The sequence below is a fragment of the Chaetura pelagica genome, unplaced genomic scaffold (genome assembly GCF_000747805.2).
Source record: "Chaetura pelagica isolate M959 unplaced genomic scaffold, ChaPel_1.0 scaffold363, whole genome shotgun sequence".
Taxonomy (NCBI): Eukaryota; Metazoa; Chordata; class Aves; order Apodiformes; family Apodidae; genus Chaetura; species Chaetura pelagica.
In genome coordinates, this window is record NW_009952720.1 from 679,514 (window position 1) to 695,649 (window position 16,136).

The window sequence follows — 16,136 nt, forward strand, 5'->3', positions numbered from 1 at the left end:
TTTCCCTACCTTTGCTTACTAGATGTGCTCAAATAGAAGTAGGAAGTGAGGGAAATAGCTTTTTTGACTGGTGGGCTCTGTTCGTGGATGGAGTAGGATTTCTGCCATGCCTTCAGCTTCTCATCATCCCCAGGTGGAGGGCAGATGAGTGACACTGGCTTTCCAATTTCATAAAAACAGGGATATCATCCAGTCTTTCTGCCCTTTCAGCCTCAAAGCCCTGTTTCCCCATAGGGAGACAATACAGGTATTGCCAGGAGCCTCAAGAAAAATAGGTGTCTAAAACTGTGGATCGGCTTGATCCTTTTCTTGGTGAAAGTAAATGCCTGGTGTGGACAGTTTCCTGTTTATCCTTCAGGAAATGTCACTTTATTACCTTGGTTTGCATGCTGCCACCTAGCCCTGTTCCTGGCCTGTCAGATGCAGAGCTGCTTCTGCCTCCTGCTCTCCAGCACATTGTGTTTTGGTGAACAGATGAAGTGCTTACACATTCATAGACTGAGACGCCACAAATTCAGTTGGGTTCTCCTGTAGCTCTAAGCAGATTTCTGCCCTCTGAGCCATGACAGCTTCGGCTGGGGCTCTGAATGCTGATGGCAGGTCCTTTTATCATTAATCAGGAATTCATGTGAATTAATTTCCAGAGGAGAGAAAGGGGGGGTGTTCACGATCAGGGTTGGAATTTCACATCATAAATTCGATGAACTGAAACTGTCATGTGCCACATAGTCACTGCAACGGTGCCCTTACTGAGCTCCTTCCCTCCTTCTGCCCATCACAGAAGTAAATGTCCAGGGCAGGGTAGTCCCATAGAACACTGCTGGAGTCCTTTCATTAATAAAAGTTCATTTTTGGGATTTGGGATGCTCTTGCAGTAAGTGTGTAGTAACACCAGGATGGCGTTGCTTTATTTCCACTGGCAAGATGCACTTCTGAGTTATCAGGGCTCAGAAACTTGTATCTTGCTTTATTCAGGCAACAAATGTGCATGTTTTCAGCCAAAGAATTTTTGTTGTTTAAAAAAATAAAAGTATTTAATGAAGGATGGCTGAAATATTTCTGTGCTCTAACAGCATAAATGTTTATAGCCAGATCTGAAAACTGCCCTCTTTAGGAATTATCCACAACTCAACAAAATAAGAGAAGACCTATTTCTGAACTAATGGGTATTAGCACATGACTTGCAGAGTATGGAATTGCTTCACCACAGACAGGAGCTGAAAATCCTGCCTACCTGTGAAGGGCTCATGGGAAGATTCCTACTGGGGTAAAATTCCCTCATAGATTAAATTCTCACAAGCTCAGTGATTTTGGCTTATCCCAGCAAATGCTCTAAAAGGGAAGCAAGAACTTTTTTTTAGGCTTGAGGTTAACTGATAGGAAAAAAAAAACAAACAACTTGAAAAATATTAGCATACCAAAAAGAAAAATCTACACCAGGTATTTATTTCATGTTGTGTGAAGGAGCTGAAACCATTACCAATGTTGTTCAGTATCCAAGTGCTGTCTTTGCATTCTGGAGGGTAGCTTATTTTCCAATATCGTGCAGGTTGATTGAAGTTTTAGAGCCTGTTTTTAGACTAGAGCTAACAGAGACTGAGCCTTTGGTAGAGTGAAGTATATGCAAGCACAATTTAATCATTTTTATTAGCTATTTTACTGTTACTGTGTAAATACAGCCTGCCATATTCCAAAGATGCCTCTCCTAGCCCTCTGAACGTAACTCACACTGTCAATCCTTTGATTTAAATGCATGTAAATTTAAAATGGCAGCAGGGATACATACAAACAGTTAACTTGTTATGAAATAAAATCTACTGGGACACCAAACAGTCTCTTGCTAAACTGCAAAGTTATTAGGCTCAGCCTTTGCTCATACAATAAAACTTGACTGAGGTTGTAAGGTGTTTAGATTTTATTTGTGTGATGGGTTAATACTGTACCTAATTGTATCCCCTCATTTTGTGCAAACCTGAAGTAAGTTACTGAAAGGAGAAAAGAAATGAAGAATAAAAATGTAAAATGGGGACAAGCCAACTTACTTGAAGCAAAGGAATTTCAGAAAGCATAATAGTTTAGATAGATGCATTTGGCAACTTCCAAAGCAGAAGTGGTCTTTTCCCCAGAAGAAATAAAGATCTTTGTGTGCTGTATCCAAGCCAACATACCTGCTAACAGTTTGGATGTAATAAACTTCAATTTAGAATTAAACAAAGAACCTAATGACAGTAATCATGTACAAGCTTCCATTTACTGTATCTAAATTGCCCAGAGTTCAATGGAATAGCTTGCATTCACTTACAAGAAGCAGCACAGACTAAAACAACCCGTTTCTCTTGTGTATGTCAGCAGGACTAATGAAATCAGAAATGGCCTATGGCTGTGGCACGTCCTGGCACTGTGGATTGCTTGCTGCCTTTCTGAGAGCAATATTTCTTCAACTTTTTAACAAACCAGAAACTGCTCAAAGGCATAGATGAGATGCTTTTGTAATTTGTGCCAAGGGCTGGGGAGGTTGCAGACAGAATTTTTTTCTCACTTGTTGGAGAAATCCCAGTAAACAAAGGTGCTACCTGTGTGCAGTGTTGAAGGCCTTGCCAAAACTTTAATGAAAGGCATCTGAAATGATGCTCCCCTGGTCCTCGTGCTTTTGAGAAAGTGCCAAATTGGTGCCAGCTTGCCAAGGAAAGGACAGGGGGGGAAAAATGGCTTTGAAGAAGGATTGCATGTTTCTGGCTGTACCAGCTTACTCCATCAAAAAAACTTTCCCAAATGTCTCAGAGTGATTGACTTCCAAATCAAATCTGAAGTTTTACCTGTATAAGTGTAACAACAGCCCTTCCATTCATTGCTTTTGCTGTCACTGGGATGCAGACATTCTATATATAGAAATAGATATCTCTTCTTAATTAGCAATAATAAAATACTGACACAAGTAAAGAGTGGCTGTCATTGCTCTTCAACCATTACAGCAGCAAACATCGTGCCTAGAAGTACAGCTTAATATTGTAGCACATTCATTCAGTTTGGCTTTGTTCTCCTCTTTCTCTGTGCTGCCTAATTGATGTGAAAATCATCCCCATCCGTTTGTCTGCTGAGGCTTGGTCTGTCCGAGACAAATCCCTGTCCTGTGCTTTGTTTGTGAACACCCTGTGACTTGGAGCTGAGCAAAATTGATGTGCTGTTGGCTTGAGAAACTGCTGCAGAAGCTGGCCAAGCTGGCAGTGGTTATCTAAGCAAAGCACAGAAGATTTAAGAGCAGGGTTAGTGCACTGGAGCTATTTTTATGCCTCTTTTTTTTTTTTATGAAATACTTTAAAGGCTGGGGAAAATGCATCCTCTCAAATAACTTCTGCAACAACTGTTGTGTGTTTGAATTGCATGGAGGGAGTACCCTGATGTTTGATTGCATTTAGTCAAGACCTTGCTACTGCAGCACTTGCCTGTATGAAATTACTGGTGGTGTTTTGACTCTCTTCCTGCTTACTGAGATAGTCATATGGGAAGTGTTTTGGGAAAGCTCAGTCTGTGGCTCTGGAGATTTCTACCATGTTATTTAAACATACCACCATGTGATATGCTGATACAAAGCAGCAGCTGTGCAGACTAAAGAATTTTTCAATGTCAGTAGGTGATATCCATGCTATTCAAAGAGTGGAATTGTACATTTAGCTCAGTTTTATCAGTAAGATTTGTCTTAAGGAAGACTTAACACAGAATCGTCATGGTTGGAAAGGACCTCCAAGATAATTAAGTCCAACTGTCAACACAAAAAAAACCCCAAACCACCAATAATCACAACCTTGGCTACTAGAGCATGTCCCAAAGTACCAAATCTACATGGCTTTTGAATACCTTCAGGGTTGGTGGTTCAGCCACCTCCCTGGGTAGGCTGTTCCAGTACCCGGCCATTCTTCCAAAGTAGAAATTCTTCCTAATATCAAATCTAAACCTCCCCTGATGCAACTTCAAGCCATTTCTTCTTGTCCTATCACAATTTACTTGGCAGAAGAGGCAAACACCCACCTCACTACAACCTCCTTCCAGGTAGTTGTAGAGGGCAATGAGGTGTCCCCTCAGCCTCCTTTTCTTCAGACTAACCAACCCCAGGTCCCTCCAAGTTGCTCCTCTTATGACTTTATTCTCTAGACCCTTCACCAGCTTGGTAGCTTTCCTCTGGACATGCTCCAGCATCTCAATGTCCTTTTTACAGTGGAGGGCCCAAAACTGAACACAATATTGGACTTTGTAGATGTATAGCTACAACTCCTCAGTGTTTGAATTTGCCTGATTCTATGCAAAGAGTAGTGAATATTGTTTAAAATACAAGTTTTGTAGTAATGCAATAAGTAGGTTGATTCTTCTGCAGGTGTTTTTACTTCCACATCAAATGGTGTGCCTTAGCACAGGAGGTCTCCAGAGTCACTCATACCCTGTGTTTAGGGTGTCAGATGCTGCAAGGGTGCAGACATTTCTTGGGTAGAACATGTCAGCTTTTTAATAGTGCACAATTACAATGCAGAGCCATTTAAGGCACTAATTGGAAAATATTGTATCCATTTAGAATTGCAGAGAAAATATATAGGTAAGCAGAGTGTAATTACCCAAAGTGGAATTGGCCCAAGCCTTGAAATCCATACTCCTGCAAATAGCACAAGGAGATTTTTAATGACTATGGATGATCAGGCTTCAGTTTATTTTCTTGTTCAAAAGGCAACCAGCCTCCCAGCGGCATGGGAAGGGACCAGTTGCACAGTGCTGCAGTTCCCCTGAGCTGGTAGAATTGCCAGCACTATCTCTCCCAAACTGTTCATTTTCCTTTACTGATCTCAGCCAAGTTCAGCACCAATAACACAAGATTCTGCTTGTCCAGAGACAAACCAACATATTATAGCCACTAACCTGTAACATGAATTTTGATAGGCTAGAAATGCCCTTATTTTGTCATGTAATTGCACAATAATTACATTTGTCTAGTTACAATATTACTCCTCTACACATATATAAAGAAACTGAGATCATCTCCTGCAGTATTTGCTGCTATTGTACAGATTGCAGATAGTGCTGCTCTCTTTTGAAATAAACATCTGTGACAAACAAGAAGTTAGTGCTTGTCTAACAGAAATCTTAAGTAATTACCAGTCCAGAAATGAGTTAGGGATGCTAAACATGAATTAAAGATCTTTCCATGTTTACCAGTTGTTTTAAATTTTATTCTTTTCCCCCTTTTAGACTCTGATAGAGGTGTTGAGTGCAAGAACATTAATCACTAAATGGCCTGTGGATGTTACCAGTGCTTCCATAAAAAGTCATTGTCAGAATATTCATTCTAATTCAAGGTTAATTAGCGTAACACTAATATAATGTGTTACAAAAATTAATTACCTGCTGGGTCAAAAAGTGTGTTTAAATGCTTTATGCCTGGTGTCTGAGATGGCATTTCCTTAACTCAAAATCCTGTACTACCTCCCCAGGAATGAGCTCTGGTTGCAGGTGTCTCCTGCCCCTCCTGCTGTTTTGGCACCGTGGTCAGGAAATTTGGCTCACGATTCCCATTAGCAGATAAATGAGTTGCTCATCTTGTTCCCCACTGCACTGTTGAGAGATTTATAACCAGGCGTGGGCTGATTTAACTGATTTCATCTGTGAAGGTCTGTGGCTGTTTTGTGTAGCACACTGGAAAACTGAGGTTGGTCTAACAGTGTCACAGCTTGAGGCATGATTTCTTGGTTATCTGCAGGGTGATTTCCAAGGAATTCCCTGCAAGTGTGCCATATGCTGTCCTAAATCAGCAGAGACTGGTACTAACAGTCAGTCTAATTTACTAAGTGTACATGGTAAACAAAGCACTTCAGACCTGCCAGAGGAAATGAGCTTTTGGGGACTTGGCATCCAGGTGACTAAGGCACCATTGAAAATCTTACCTTTACCATATAAGTCATTGCTCCCAGAAAAGTCAGAGGTGTCAAAATTCCAAATCTATATAGGAAAAGAAATCACGTCACAGCTTCTGCTTTTCATGCTTTGCTGCTTTTCCCCTCCAAATTTTTCACTGGCTTGTGGGTTTGGTGCTAAATCAATGAAAAATTGACCTGTCACAACAATTCTTACTCTGCAAGACCAAATCAGTAGCAATAGTATGTTACATATTAATGTTACTGTAGTGGGGTGTTTTTTTAAATCTGTGTTAATTTCCTTATTGATACTCCATACTTACTAGCAAGACTGTTTCTGTGTGCTTTTTTAGCCTCACTTTGTTAATTTTCTCCTGGATGTTGCAGGGCCGGGCTCTGCTTCACTGGGCGTGCGACAGAGGACACAAGGAGCTGGTTTCAGTTTTGTTACAACTTGCTGCTGATGTTAACAGCCAGGTAGGAAAGGAAAAAGAGAGTTGAATTGGATTTCTGTGCTGTGTAGCCTCCTGACCATATGTTTCACATGAAATTGAATTGTTCCAAAACTTCATAGCAAGTTCTCTTGGAGCCCTTCTCACAGAGAAGATCCGAAAAGGTAACCTGGGAACAGAGCAGCAGAATTTGGTTGCATGAAATGCATAGTCATAAGGGATATTTTTCAGTTCTTGCTGAAACTTCTCCCTGCTGTAAAGTTTTTTGATCTCCTGGCTCTGTGGATTCTGCTGTGACTTGTGGTACTGATGGCAAAAGGGTTTTCCTGCGTACAAGGTGTTTGGGAGCTTCCTACATGAAGTGCATTCTCCAATGTATTGTTTTGTAGCACTGCACTCTCAGCAGAACTCTAGAAGTAATGGAAAGAATATCCCACTTTGCCTAGCAGAAAAGCATCCAATTAATGCCTGGTTTTGGCAAAGCATGCCACAGGGATAGGTGATGCTTCAGGTTATGGCATGGTGGGACCATGACAGCTACAGTAGGATCTCATTGCTGACTGAGGGCAAAGTCAAACAGCTGATGCTGTTTCCATCCCCACATCCCTACCTCATTCCCTTGGGAATCACTGTTGCTAGCCCAGTGTCACATAACTCAATATAAAACAGCTTTTTAGCCACTGCAATTTTCACCTCACATGTCTGAGCTTCACGAGCAGCAGGTTTAGGGTACCTTATCAGACCAAGCTGTGAGCTACACTGGTTCCACAACCACTTTGCATGTGGTTCATTCCAGCCAGGCAGCTTGAGTCTGCCTGTGCTTGTGAGTCAGTGCTCCTGGTTTTGTCAGCTTGTTGTAATTAAGGGCTGACCTGTGTAAGTGCGATCGTCTTCGGAAATAATTGTCCAACATATTTCTGTCAAATTATGATTGACTGCTCTTTCCCAGCGTGGCACTTATTGGCTTTCCTCTTCTGCCCAGTTTGGACATAGATATACCTCTGCTGACAAATTTTCTCTCTCCTGCTGGTGAGATCTTAAGCAGCCTTGTGATAGATGCTTCAGGAGTTTTTAAGAGTTGAACCTTAAGCACAGTTGCAATCCAAAGGCTTGTCAGCAGATCTTTAGCATTCACAGGCTACAAGGAGCTGTGCTGGTGTTCACATACATGTGGCATTGGTGTAAAAAAGTATTTCTTGCCCTTGCTGGAACAGAATTGCAGGTGGGATGGGTGTTCAAGTGTGGCTCTGCAATAGCTGGTGAGACGTATCTTCATGCTTAGACCTTGGGGATTTCAGTTGTCATGGATTTTACAAGAGTTTTTCCTTGTATAGAGGAAGGGAGCCAGTACAAATGGGGGGCTTTGTGTGCCCCACTGTCAGACTAGACCATTGTCTTACCAGCTGGTGAGTGACATGTCAGATGCTTGTGGGAAAAGCTTTTCTTGAAACTGGGAGGAGTCAGATCCTGCCCATCCATCCCCTTTGCCCTGGCAGCCCAGCAGATGGTTCTGTCTGGGTTGCTGTACCACCACAGCAGGCTGAAAAGTCACTTCTCTTTGGTGCTAGTCTCATTTCTTTGGAGGTAAAGTCTGACTCTTAGAGGAAAAGGCTGAAGGCAGAGTCATCCCTGAACACTAATTTTCTGTTAAATTCTTCCTCTCTTTTTTTTTCTTTTTGATGTATTGCACATTTTCTAACCAGATTATTTTTGGCCAGTAACAAAAGGTTAATAATAACCATAAAAAGAAAATCAATCTTTGAATATTTTTTCCCCTCCAAGGTAATAAAGGAGAATTTTTTTATACAGGTCTCTGCACATAGGTGTGTTCCCAGAGAAGGCAGACACATTTTTATTCTTAGCCATATATAAATTGCAGTAACACTTCAAGACTTTGTGACCCAATGTTTATTTCTCTTTTTTTTTTTTATTTTGAACTTTACCCTGTAAGAATTCACATGCAAAGGGAGAGCAGAAGGAATTTTAAAAGCAACCAGAAGAAGAAGGAAGAAACTCTGGCTTCCTGACAGGCCATAAACACTGCAACACCTGCTATTGCACGTTGCAAAATGCACTCTCAGTTAATGTCTGGGCTATAAAGAATGGGGGGTTCAGTGGGAGGGAATCTCTGGTGACTTGAATCAGTGTTGCTGCCATTTTGGAGGGATGTGCTCTCAGTTCCCTTCACAGGCTGCATGCAGCACCTCTGGTGTGTCAGCAGCCCCTGTGAATTCCTCCCAACACTCAGGCTTTCAGGCATTTTTCTGTCTTCTTCAATTTTGCAGCAGTACCTGCATGCAGGCAGCATAAGAGATAAAGGCTAAGTTAGGGTTTATGATGGTTACGAGCAGGTAGTGAAGGAGAGGAGTGTTATAGACCAATTTTTTCTTTAATTGCTTGTGTTTTAGTATGCTTCTAAAAAGTTAGTCAACCAGCATGACAGATTTATGCTGTCTTCCATTATCTTTTCAATAAATGCTCTTCCATCTTGACTCTCTTGAAGTATGGTAAAGGATTTAGCTGCCCTAAGCAGATGGTGACCATTGTGCTCTGCTAGGTAACCTGGAGCAAGTCAAACCAGTTCACCATGCCTGTAGGTGTGCCTTGTTCACTTTTTACTGCCTTATTTCAGTTATTTTTGTACTATCTGTTGTCAAAATACTTGTGATCTCTGAACCAAAAGGTTCTGCAAGAGCCACCCTACTGCTCTCTGTTGATAAACAGCTGGGGTGCAGAAGGAGAAGTCATCTGGCTCCCCTCATTCCTGTAGCATGCTTTAGTTCTGGGAATAACCACACACTCCTGGACTGCAGGGTCCCAGTGCCTGTCCTTTTTGTTTTAAGCAGTGGTATTGCAGTTTCAAAAGGGTGGTTTATTAATGTCACTGAAAAGCTGCAGCCATTGAGTTCTCTGATTGTTCATAATTAGCTCTAATAGCATATTTGAAAAGAGGTGGTAAGTGATTGCCATGGGCAAGGGGATGCAGAGAGGCAACAGGCTTCTCTGCTGAGTTGAAAAGGAGCATTTGTGTAATTGAGTTACCTAAATCTTCAGAGCCAGAGGCCATTTCAAAGTGGGTGGTGGTGTGGTATTTTGAAGCTCTGCTGGAAATAACCAGAGCTTGGGGTTCAGTCTGAAAACAGCCTCCTTCCACTGGAACTGTTTGCCTAAAATGTAGGCTTTTAATTGAGTGATGGAATGAAAGGAAGGGGAGAATATTGATAATGTAACTGTTATGAAGGAGCTCGGCAACATGATTGTAATATCCATTTCTAGTTTTAAAATATATGAAGACATTAATAAGTTTTCCTTGCAGAGGGTGGGCAGCAAAGGACAACATTTTTCCACTACAAGGAGAGTTTTTCCTTGTGGTGTGTTCTCCAGCCTTGGAAAGGAGGTGTTCTGGGCCCAGGGAAGGCACTGAATGCAGGCCGTGCAGAATTGCACCCCAGCTTCCTGCTCCCCCAGGGCTGTGCCATGGCATCCTTAGTATCCCCTAACTCCAGGAGCAGCCAGCTGGCCTGGTTGGAGACTTTCTTTGTCCTCAGTTGTATCTGGTGGTGCAATGCCAATGTGGAGGAGACAGCAGAACTCAGCTCTGCTCTTGGGTGCATGGTGCTGCTTAACCAGCTTCCAGAGGAGCTCCTTTAGTGTACTTGGAGGGAATTTTGGGCACATTGTACTGCTTCAGTGCTGTTAGGTGGAAGAGTGACCTCCTCCTGCATGAGCAAGGCAAGTAAGGCAGCTTGGAAAGGAGGATTCTGTGCTCTTGTGCAAAGGTCCCACAGGATTGCTCAGCCTTGCAGGTGTACTGTTTACCCAAGACTGTTTTAAGAGAGATTAAGGGCATCATGGTATAGTCCAATGAGAGAGAAGGAAAAATAGTATGTGTCACTTGTCATATCAGAACAGGAGGCCATAGACTCTCCTCCCAGACTTGCTGTGGCTGAACTGTGTTCCATTTGTGGGGACTTTTTACTCCAAAGTAATAACTCTGTGCATTCAGGGAGTGCCCTTGGGAATGTGTGGAGAACTGTCCAGGAGTGGTTGCCACAGGTCAGCTCACTCTGAAAAAGCTTTTCAAGCCTCTCTGGGCATGTGAACAAGTCTTACAATAAATTTTGCTTGTTATGAGTGGAACTGTATCACTTAACACACAGGATAATTAGGGGCTGTGGTAGAGCACCTAAGTTAAAAATGCATCTAGATATTATTGTATGATTTTTAAACTACATTATTGTGCAGTTCTATTGATCAGGTTATGAAAGGTATGGTGGTCATTTGTGTAAACTAGAGTTGTACTGTAATGATGACTACAAAGATGAAAAAAGCTACAGCTGATCTTCAGTGTTTATTTGCTAACCTTTCACTTTCCTAACAAAGGTGCAGGTCACTGTTCTGAAACTTTAAACCACTTGTGAGCAAGTTCTCAGTGGTCACCCATGGACCCTCAGGGGTTTGAGAAGGAAACTTGAGAACCAAAGCTGAAAGTCAGCAGGTTAGGAAATCTGTTGCTAGTCTGTGTGGATTTTATTTGTTCATACACAGTAGTAATTTCAGTGGAAAGCATCTACTGTCTGTACTGTCTGCAGAGAGTTGGTTGCCCCTTGGTGCTCGTGTTGTGTCTGTCTCTTGAACCAGTTCACACCAGGCTGCGTGGCTCTCTGAAGTTGTGCTTGTTAGCATGTGATATTAACTGGGCTGTGTCTTTCTGTTTGTGTGAGGGCTTTTTTCTGAAAGGTACTTAGCATAGCCTCCCCTTCCCTTATTCCCAGTCCCCTACCACCTGCCTCTAGCAGAGAGCTGCTTCCCTTCTCCGTGTTTGCATGTTGACACACTTGTGACTCAGAGAGCTCCTGGAGACGAGGACCTGGAGTGGCCACCCCTTGTAATAGCTTCACTCACATTGGGAAATAGCTTCACTATGTGAAGCTCACATAGCTTCACTTCATTGGGGAAAAAAAAAAAAAAGAAGAAGAAAAAAAATCTTTTCAAATGGAGACAATACAAACATAATAAATGGCAGGGAGGGTTCTTCTCCCTCATGACTCAATCCCTTCTCAAACAACATTATTATTGACTGGCCTATTGGTTGCCAAAAAGGAAAATCAATTGTACTAGAAGTAGTTGCTGGGCCACAGATCATGCATGCTACTAACCCAGCAGAGACAGGTTGATTTTTATCAACTATCCAAAGACTAATTTCCACCATTAGCCAAAAATGAAGTAGAAATTATGGGTATGTCGAAGATTGCAAAGATTAGTGGTCTGTTGGTTTTGTTTCATTTGTATGGCTTTTCTGCTTTTCTGTCTGACTCTGAAAGGATTCTGTCTGATAAAAAGAAGCAACGAAAAGTCAGAGCTGCTTGCTTGTACTCTCACTGCCTGTTGTTTTCTATTCAGTCTTGCTCTTTTGGGGTTTTCCAGCAAGAATACAAACTCCTTCAGTCTCTGTATGGGCCTCATGTTGGAGGTGTTGCACAGACCTTTAAAAATGAAGCTGGTCTCAGCAAACATGCATCCCTTCCCTGCCTCCTGCCCCTATATGTCTGTATCTGTAGGGAGTTGTTGAGGAGATCAGATGGACATCTGGACTGTTTAGATTGAGGACCAAAGGATGGATCTACACAGCTTTCCCCCTCCCCAGGGAATGTGTCCGTGCAGCCCCACTGCCTTTGCTGCGAAGTACAAACACCCTTGTAGGTAGGATGCCAGCTGCCAAAGCTGTTATGACCATTCTCTAAACTTGGCTGAGATTAAAAAGGAAAATGTCTGAGCCTTGTGCCCTTGCAGTTAATGTCCCTGGCATAAATTTCCCCTGAAACCCTGGCTCATCAAGACAGAAGGGACCCTTCCCTGGAGCTGATGATTGCGGCAGAGGGTTTGGAGTAGTTACACTCCCAGCAAGCACAGGATGTTGCAGGTACTGCTGAACTGAACTCATTATTGCTGTGGTAGGAAGGTACAGTGGGAAGCAGATGAAGGCACTAAACAAAGTTGAAAAGCAAAGCAATGAGGGCAGAATTATTAACCACAATAGTTTCCTTCTTCCCTTTTACCCCCTCCCCAACCCATGTCTCAGTATTTCTGTAGGCAGCTTTGCCAAGCCGATCTCAGAAGGCTCTGCAGGCTCATACCCCTTCAGTCTTGACATTGTTGCCAATGGGTGTGAAAGCCATTAGCCAAAAGAAAGGAGAGATCTGCTTAGTGACAGAGGGTAGCTTTCTACATTAAAGCATTGACATGGTGCCAGTCACACAGTTATTAGAAGTGGCACAGCTCCATGTCTCTCCTGCGGGTCTCTCTGTGGAATGTAGATTGGCAGCAGGTTGAATGTTAAATGGTCACCACTCAGCAGATGCTGATTTTACCTATTGGGAGAAAAGTCCCTTTCAGCAGAAACATTTGCAAAATATTTGCAGCTCTAAATATATGCTGGGAATTTATGCAGAGATTTATCCCTGGTTTGTCTGAAGACACCTCAAGCCTCATCAACACAAACTCTAGTTTGTACAAACAATGAGATATTTCCTTCTGCTTGTGCAGGCTGGGCATTTTATTTTTTTTTTTGGCTTTTTTTTTTGCATTGTTTCTTCCCATCTTCCCAGCTTGACATGTACAGTCTTTGTTTCTTCTCCCTGTAGACACATGAATCATTGCTTCATTGCTGGTACAGCAAAGCAGTTGGCACCCTTGCTCCAGCAGTATGCGTGCAGCATTGCCTGCAAAGTAGGCTTACCAGCTGAGAAAGAAACTGCAGGCTTCTGTGTTGTTCCAGCAGTGATTTCAGGGTCCACACGGTCCTTTCAACCTCTTTGTGCAAAACCAGCATTTGACAAGTGACATCCAAGAGCTCGTCCTGAAAGAACTAGCAGTGGTCTCTGTTGCTTTACCCTCACGATCTAAAGCTGCTTTCAGGGTAATCAAAACTGCAGGGTTTAAAACTGCAGACTGAGGACAGCAGCACATTTTGGTGAATTGCTGTGAGATGGCATGGCTTGTGGGCATCACTTTGTTTTGAGAGCCTAGGCTGTGCAGAGGGAGTCACTTTCCATGGCTACTGCTGGTGCAGGAGGAATGTAGTCTGGCAGTAGGCACATAGTTGTAGCTCAGGGACCCTGACCACCCAGTTTTGGGGACACTTGTGGCTGTTCCTGTGCCTGACTAGCACACTATGTTGTGGTCTAGGGGCTGCAATCTCTGCCAATGCTCACAGTAGACAGAGGCCAGCAGCAGTGAGCTCTGAGGTCAGGTATCTCACTCCCTGTTGTCTTCATAAAGCTCTGCAGATGGAGAAACAACCTTACCTTGAATTCTTCCCTTCGAGAATTCTTCCCTCTTCCCCATCTTCCCATGCTCCTTTGTCTCTTGGTCTTGGGGTCATCTTTGACATAAGCGTATGTTAAAACACCTGTAATTTGTGAAGTCATTGTTGGAAATGCTTTAGCCCCTCATTAAGGTGTTTGGGTAACTGCACAAACAGGATACCACTGGCAGCCAAGCTGGTTTTTCAGGTGACCATGTGACCAGAGGAATGGTCTCTAATCACTATAGGAATGGTCTCCAGCCTTGCTTCACTTCCTACAGCCTTGGCACCTCTCCCTGCCAGAGGAACAACCTTTGCCAAGCAATCAGCTCCACTTTGCTCAGGAGAGATGGTTCCTAGAACATCTTTCTTCACATTCAGCTTCTTCAAAAAGCTTTCCCCTTTTTGAATGAGTTAAATTCTGTCACTCATCTTCTCCCTGAGGACTTTTGAATAGGAGAAAGCCTGGTTGTACTTTCCAAATGAAATTTTGTATTAATTTGTATTTGTTGTCTACAGCTGTCTCTAGTTTGTTTTAAAAAAACAAAACAAAACAAAACCATATACAGCAAAAAACAAACAAACAAGAAGTTCTGAGTTCATCATTGGGGCATATTGAATTTGCAGTCTTTGGTGCAAAGTACTTTTGTTAGTTTTCCTAAATAAGATTGTTCTAACACTTTAGATATCAGGGAGAACAACTCTTCCTGTGTATTTTCTTTAGATTTTAAATAAGATTTTTGCTGATCATAGCTCTTTCTTGGCTTTATGGATCATAAGTGGCAAAATGGCACTCAAAATGGTGAAGCTAATTGAGGAGGTTCTTGTCCCTCAGCTTGTACATCTCACTTCTGCATCCAGGAGAATGTAACTGCAGGAGTCTTTCTAACTCAGTATCATGTCTCCAGTGGCAGGAAAGAGTAAATGCTTAAGGGACAGAGTAAAGCAAGCGTACAGTGATAATTTAAAATATTTTCTCAGAGTCTATGGCTTTGAGGCTTCCTGAAGCATTGGTATTATCTTTGCAATCCTGGATTTTTCTTTGATAAATTTCTCTCACTCCACTTTGGTTTCCCAACCTTTTATACCAGTGGGAGTTCTGTAGTTTAACTGTGCATTTGCTTTGCACTTGCCACTATCATTTCATGTGAAACCCCATCATTCTTGTGTAATCAGAAACAGTAATTGTTCCCCCAGTTACCTTCTCTGTCCTGCTTTTGGCTTTATTGGCCTCCTTGATTCCCCTTGATCACTTCTTTTTCAGACTGAGGAGTTTAACCCCATTTGGAAGCTGCTTGGTAGCTTTGCTTCTAGTCACCATTGGAATCATTTCTAGTTCTTCCTTATTGCCTTTTAGATGAAGGGAGTCACACTTCTCTCATTGCCCAAGCTGTAAGTGCAATATGAGGTTTAATGAAACAATATAATTATGTTTTCTCATTTCTATTTCCCCCCTCCCCCCAAATGCCTCCATGTTGCTTGCCTTTTATGAACTACCATTGAAGACTGAGCTGGTGTTGTAATAGAGATGTCTATAATAACTCATGATCTGTTTCCACAGAGGTAATAGCTAGTTCACAGCCCATCAGTGTGGATTTAGACTGAAGATTGTTTTTCCACATGTGCCTTACTTGGTGTTTATTAGCACTGAATTTCATCCACAGGTTTTTCACCCTATCACTCTGAGATCCTTTGGTAGCATTTTACAGCCAGCTTTTGGCTTAACAGAGTTGAATGCTGCACTCTCAGCCTGCTTCCCTTGTTCATGTGTGTGGGCTGAACAACCCAAGCCCTTGCACAGATGCCTCAGACTCAATCTCTCTTGCCCTATGACAGTATCATTTAATAGCCTTTTATAAGAAGATGTATCAAAAGGCTTTTGGAAATCCATGTGAACAGGCATCCACCTTGCTGGTGTGAGGATTAGCAGGACTCCCAGTGGTGCTTGCCTGCACAGGGAAACCAAGGCTTGTGCCATCTTCCCTCTGCCTCTCACAGAGGGACTACACAGTTGGTCCCTTTTGCAGTCAAACAGACAAATCCTAGCCTGGAGTAACCTTCTAGTTTATCTAACAGACCAACAGACTGTGCCATCTTAGACATTGTGTGTTGAAATGGGTCTTCTGCCCTCTTATGACAAGGCCCAGCTTGGCTGGAATAAACCACCCTGCCCTGAGGAAGTTTTCTCATAAAATGAAGATCTGAATTTACCACGAAGGTGGCAGCTGCATTGAAATTGTTCTTGAGTTACAACCTGGCTATCTGCAAGCTGGGTACCAGTGCTGGCAGAATTGGTAAACTTCCATCATCTCAATCTGATTCTCTGGTTCCAGCCAATTAAACATTAAAATGAGCATGACAAATAAGTGTTCATTTATGGGTCAGTAGCTCCCTAGGATGTCTGTGACATGGCTGGCTGAGACAATTCATTTCAGTACAGTCCTGAGCAACATCTTCAAGCAACATCTTAATTATTTTTATAGG

The 16,136-nt window shown here is 42.5% G+C and overlaps 1 protein-coding gene across 1 annotated transcript in view; it reads left to right on the forward strand.

Annotated features, from left to right (window-relative positions):
* ACBD6 (acyl-CoA binding domain containing 6) overlaps positions 1–16,136 on the forward strand; it is a 101,267-nt gene that overhangs the window by 52,081 nt on the left and 33,050 nt on the right. Inside the window, exon 7 of the mRNA XM_009994667.1 lies at positions 6,282–6,371. Within this exon, the coding sequence (XP_009992969.1) occupies positions 6,282–6,371 (90 nt within the window). The remainder of the gene's footprint in view (positions 1–6,281; positions 6,372–16,136) is intronic.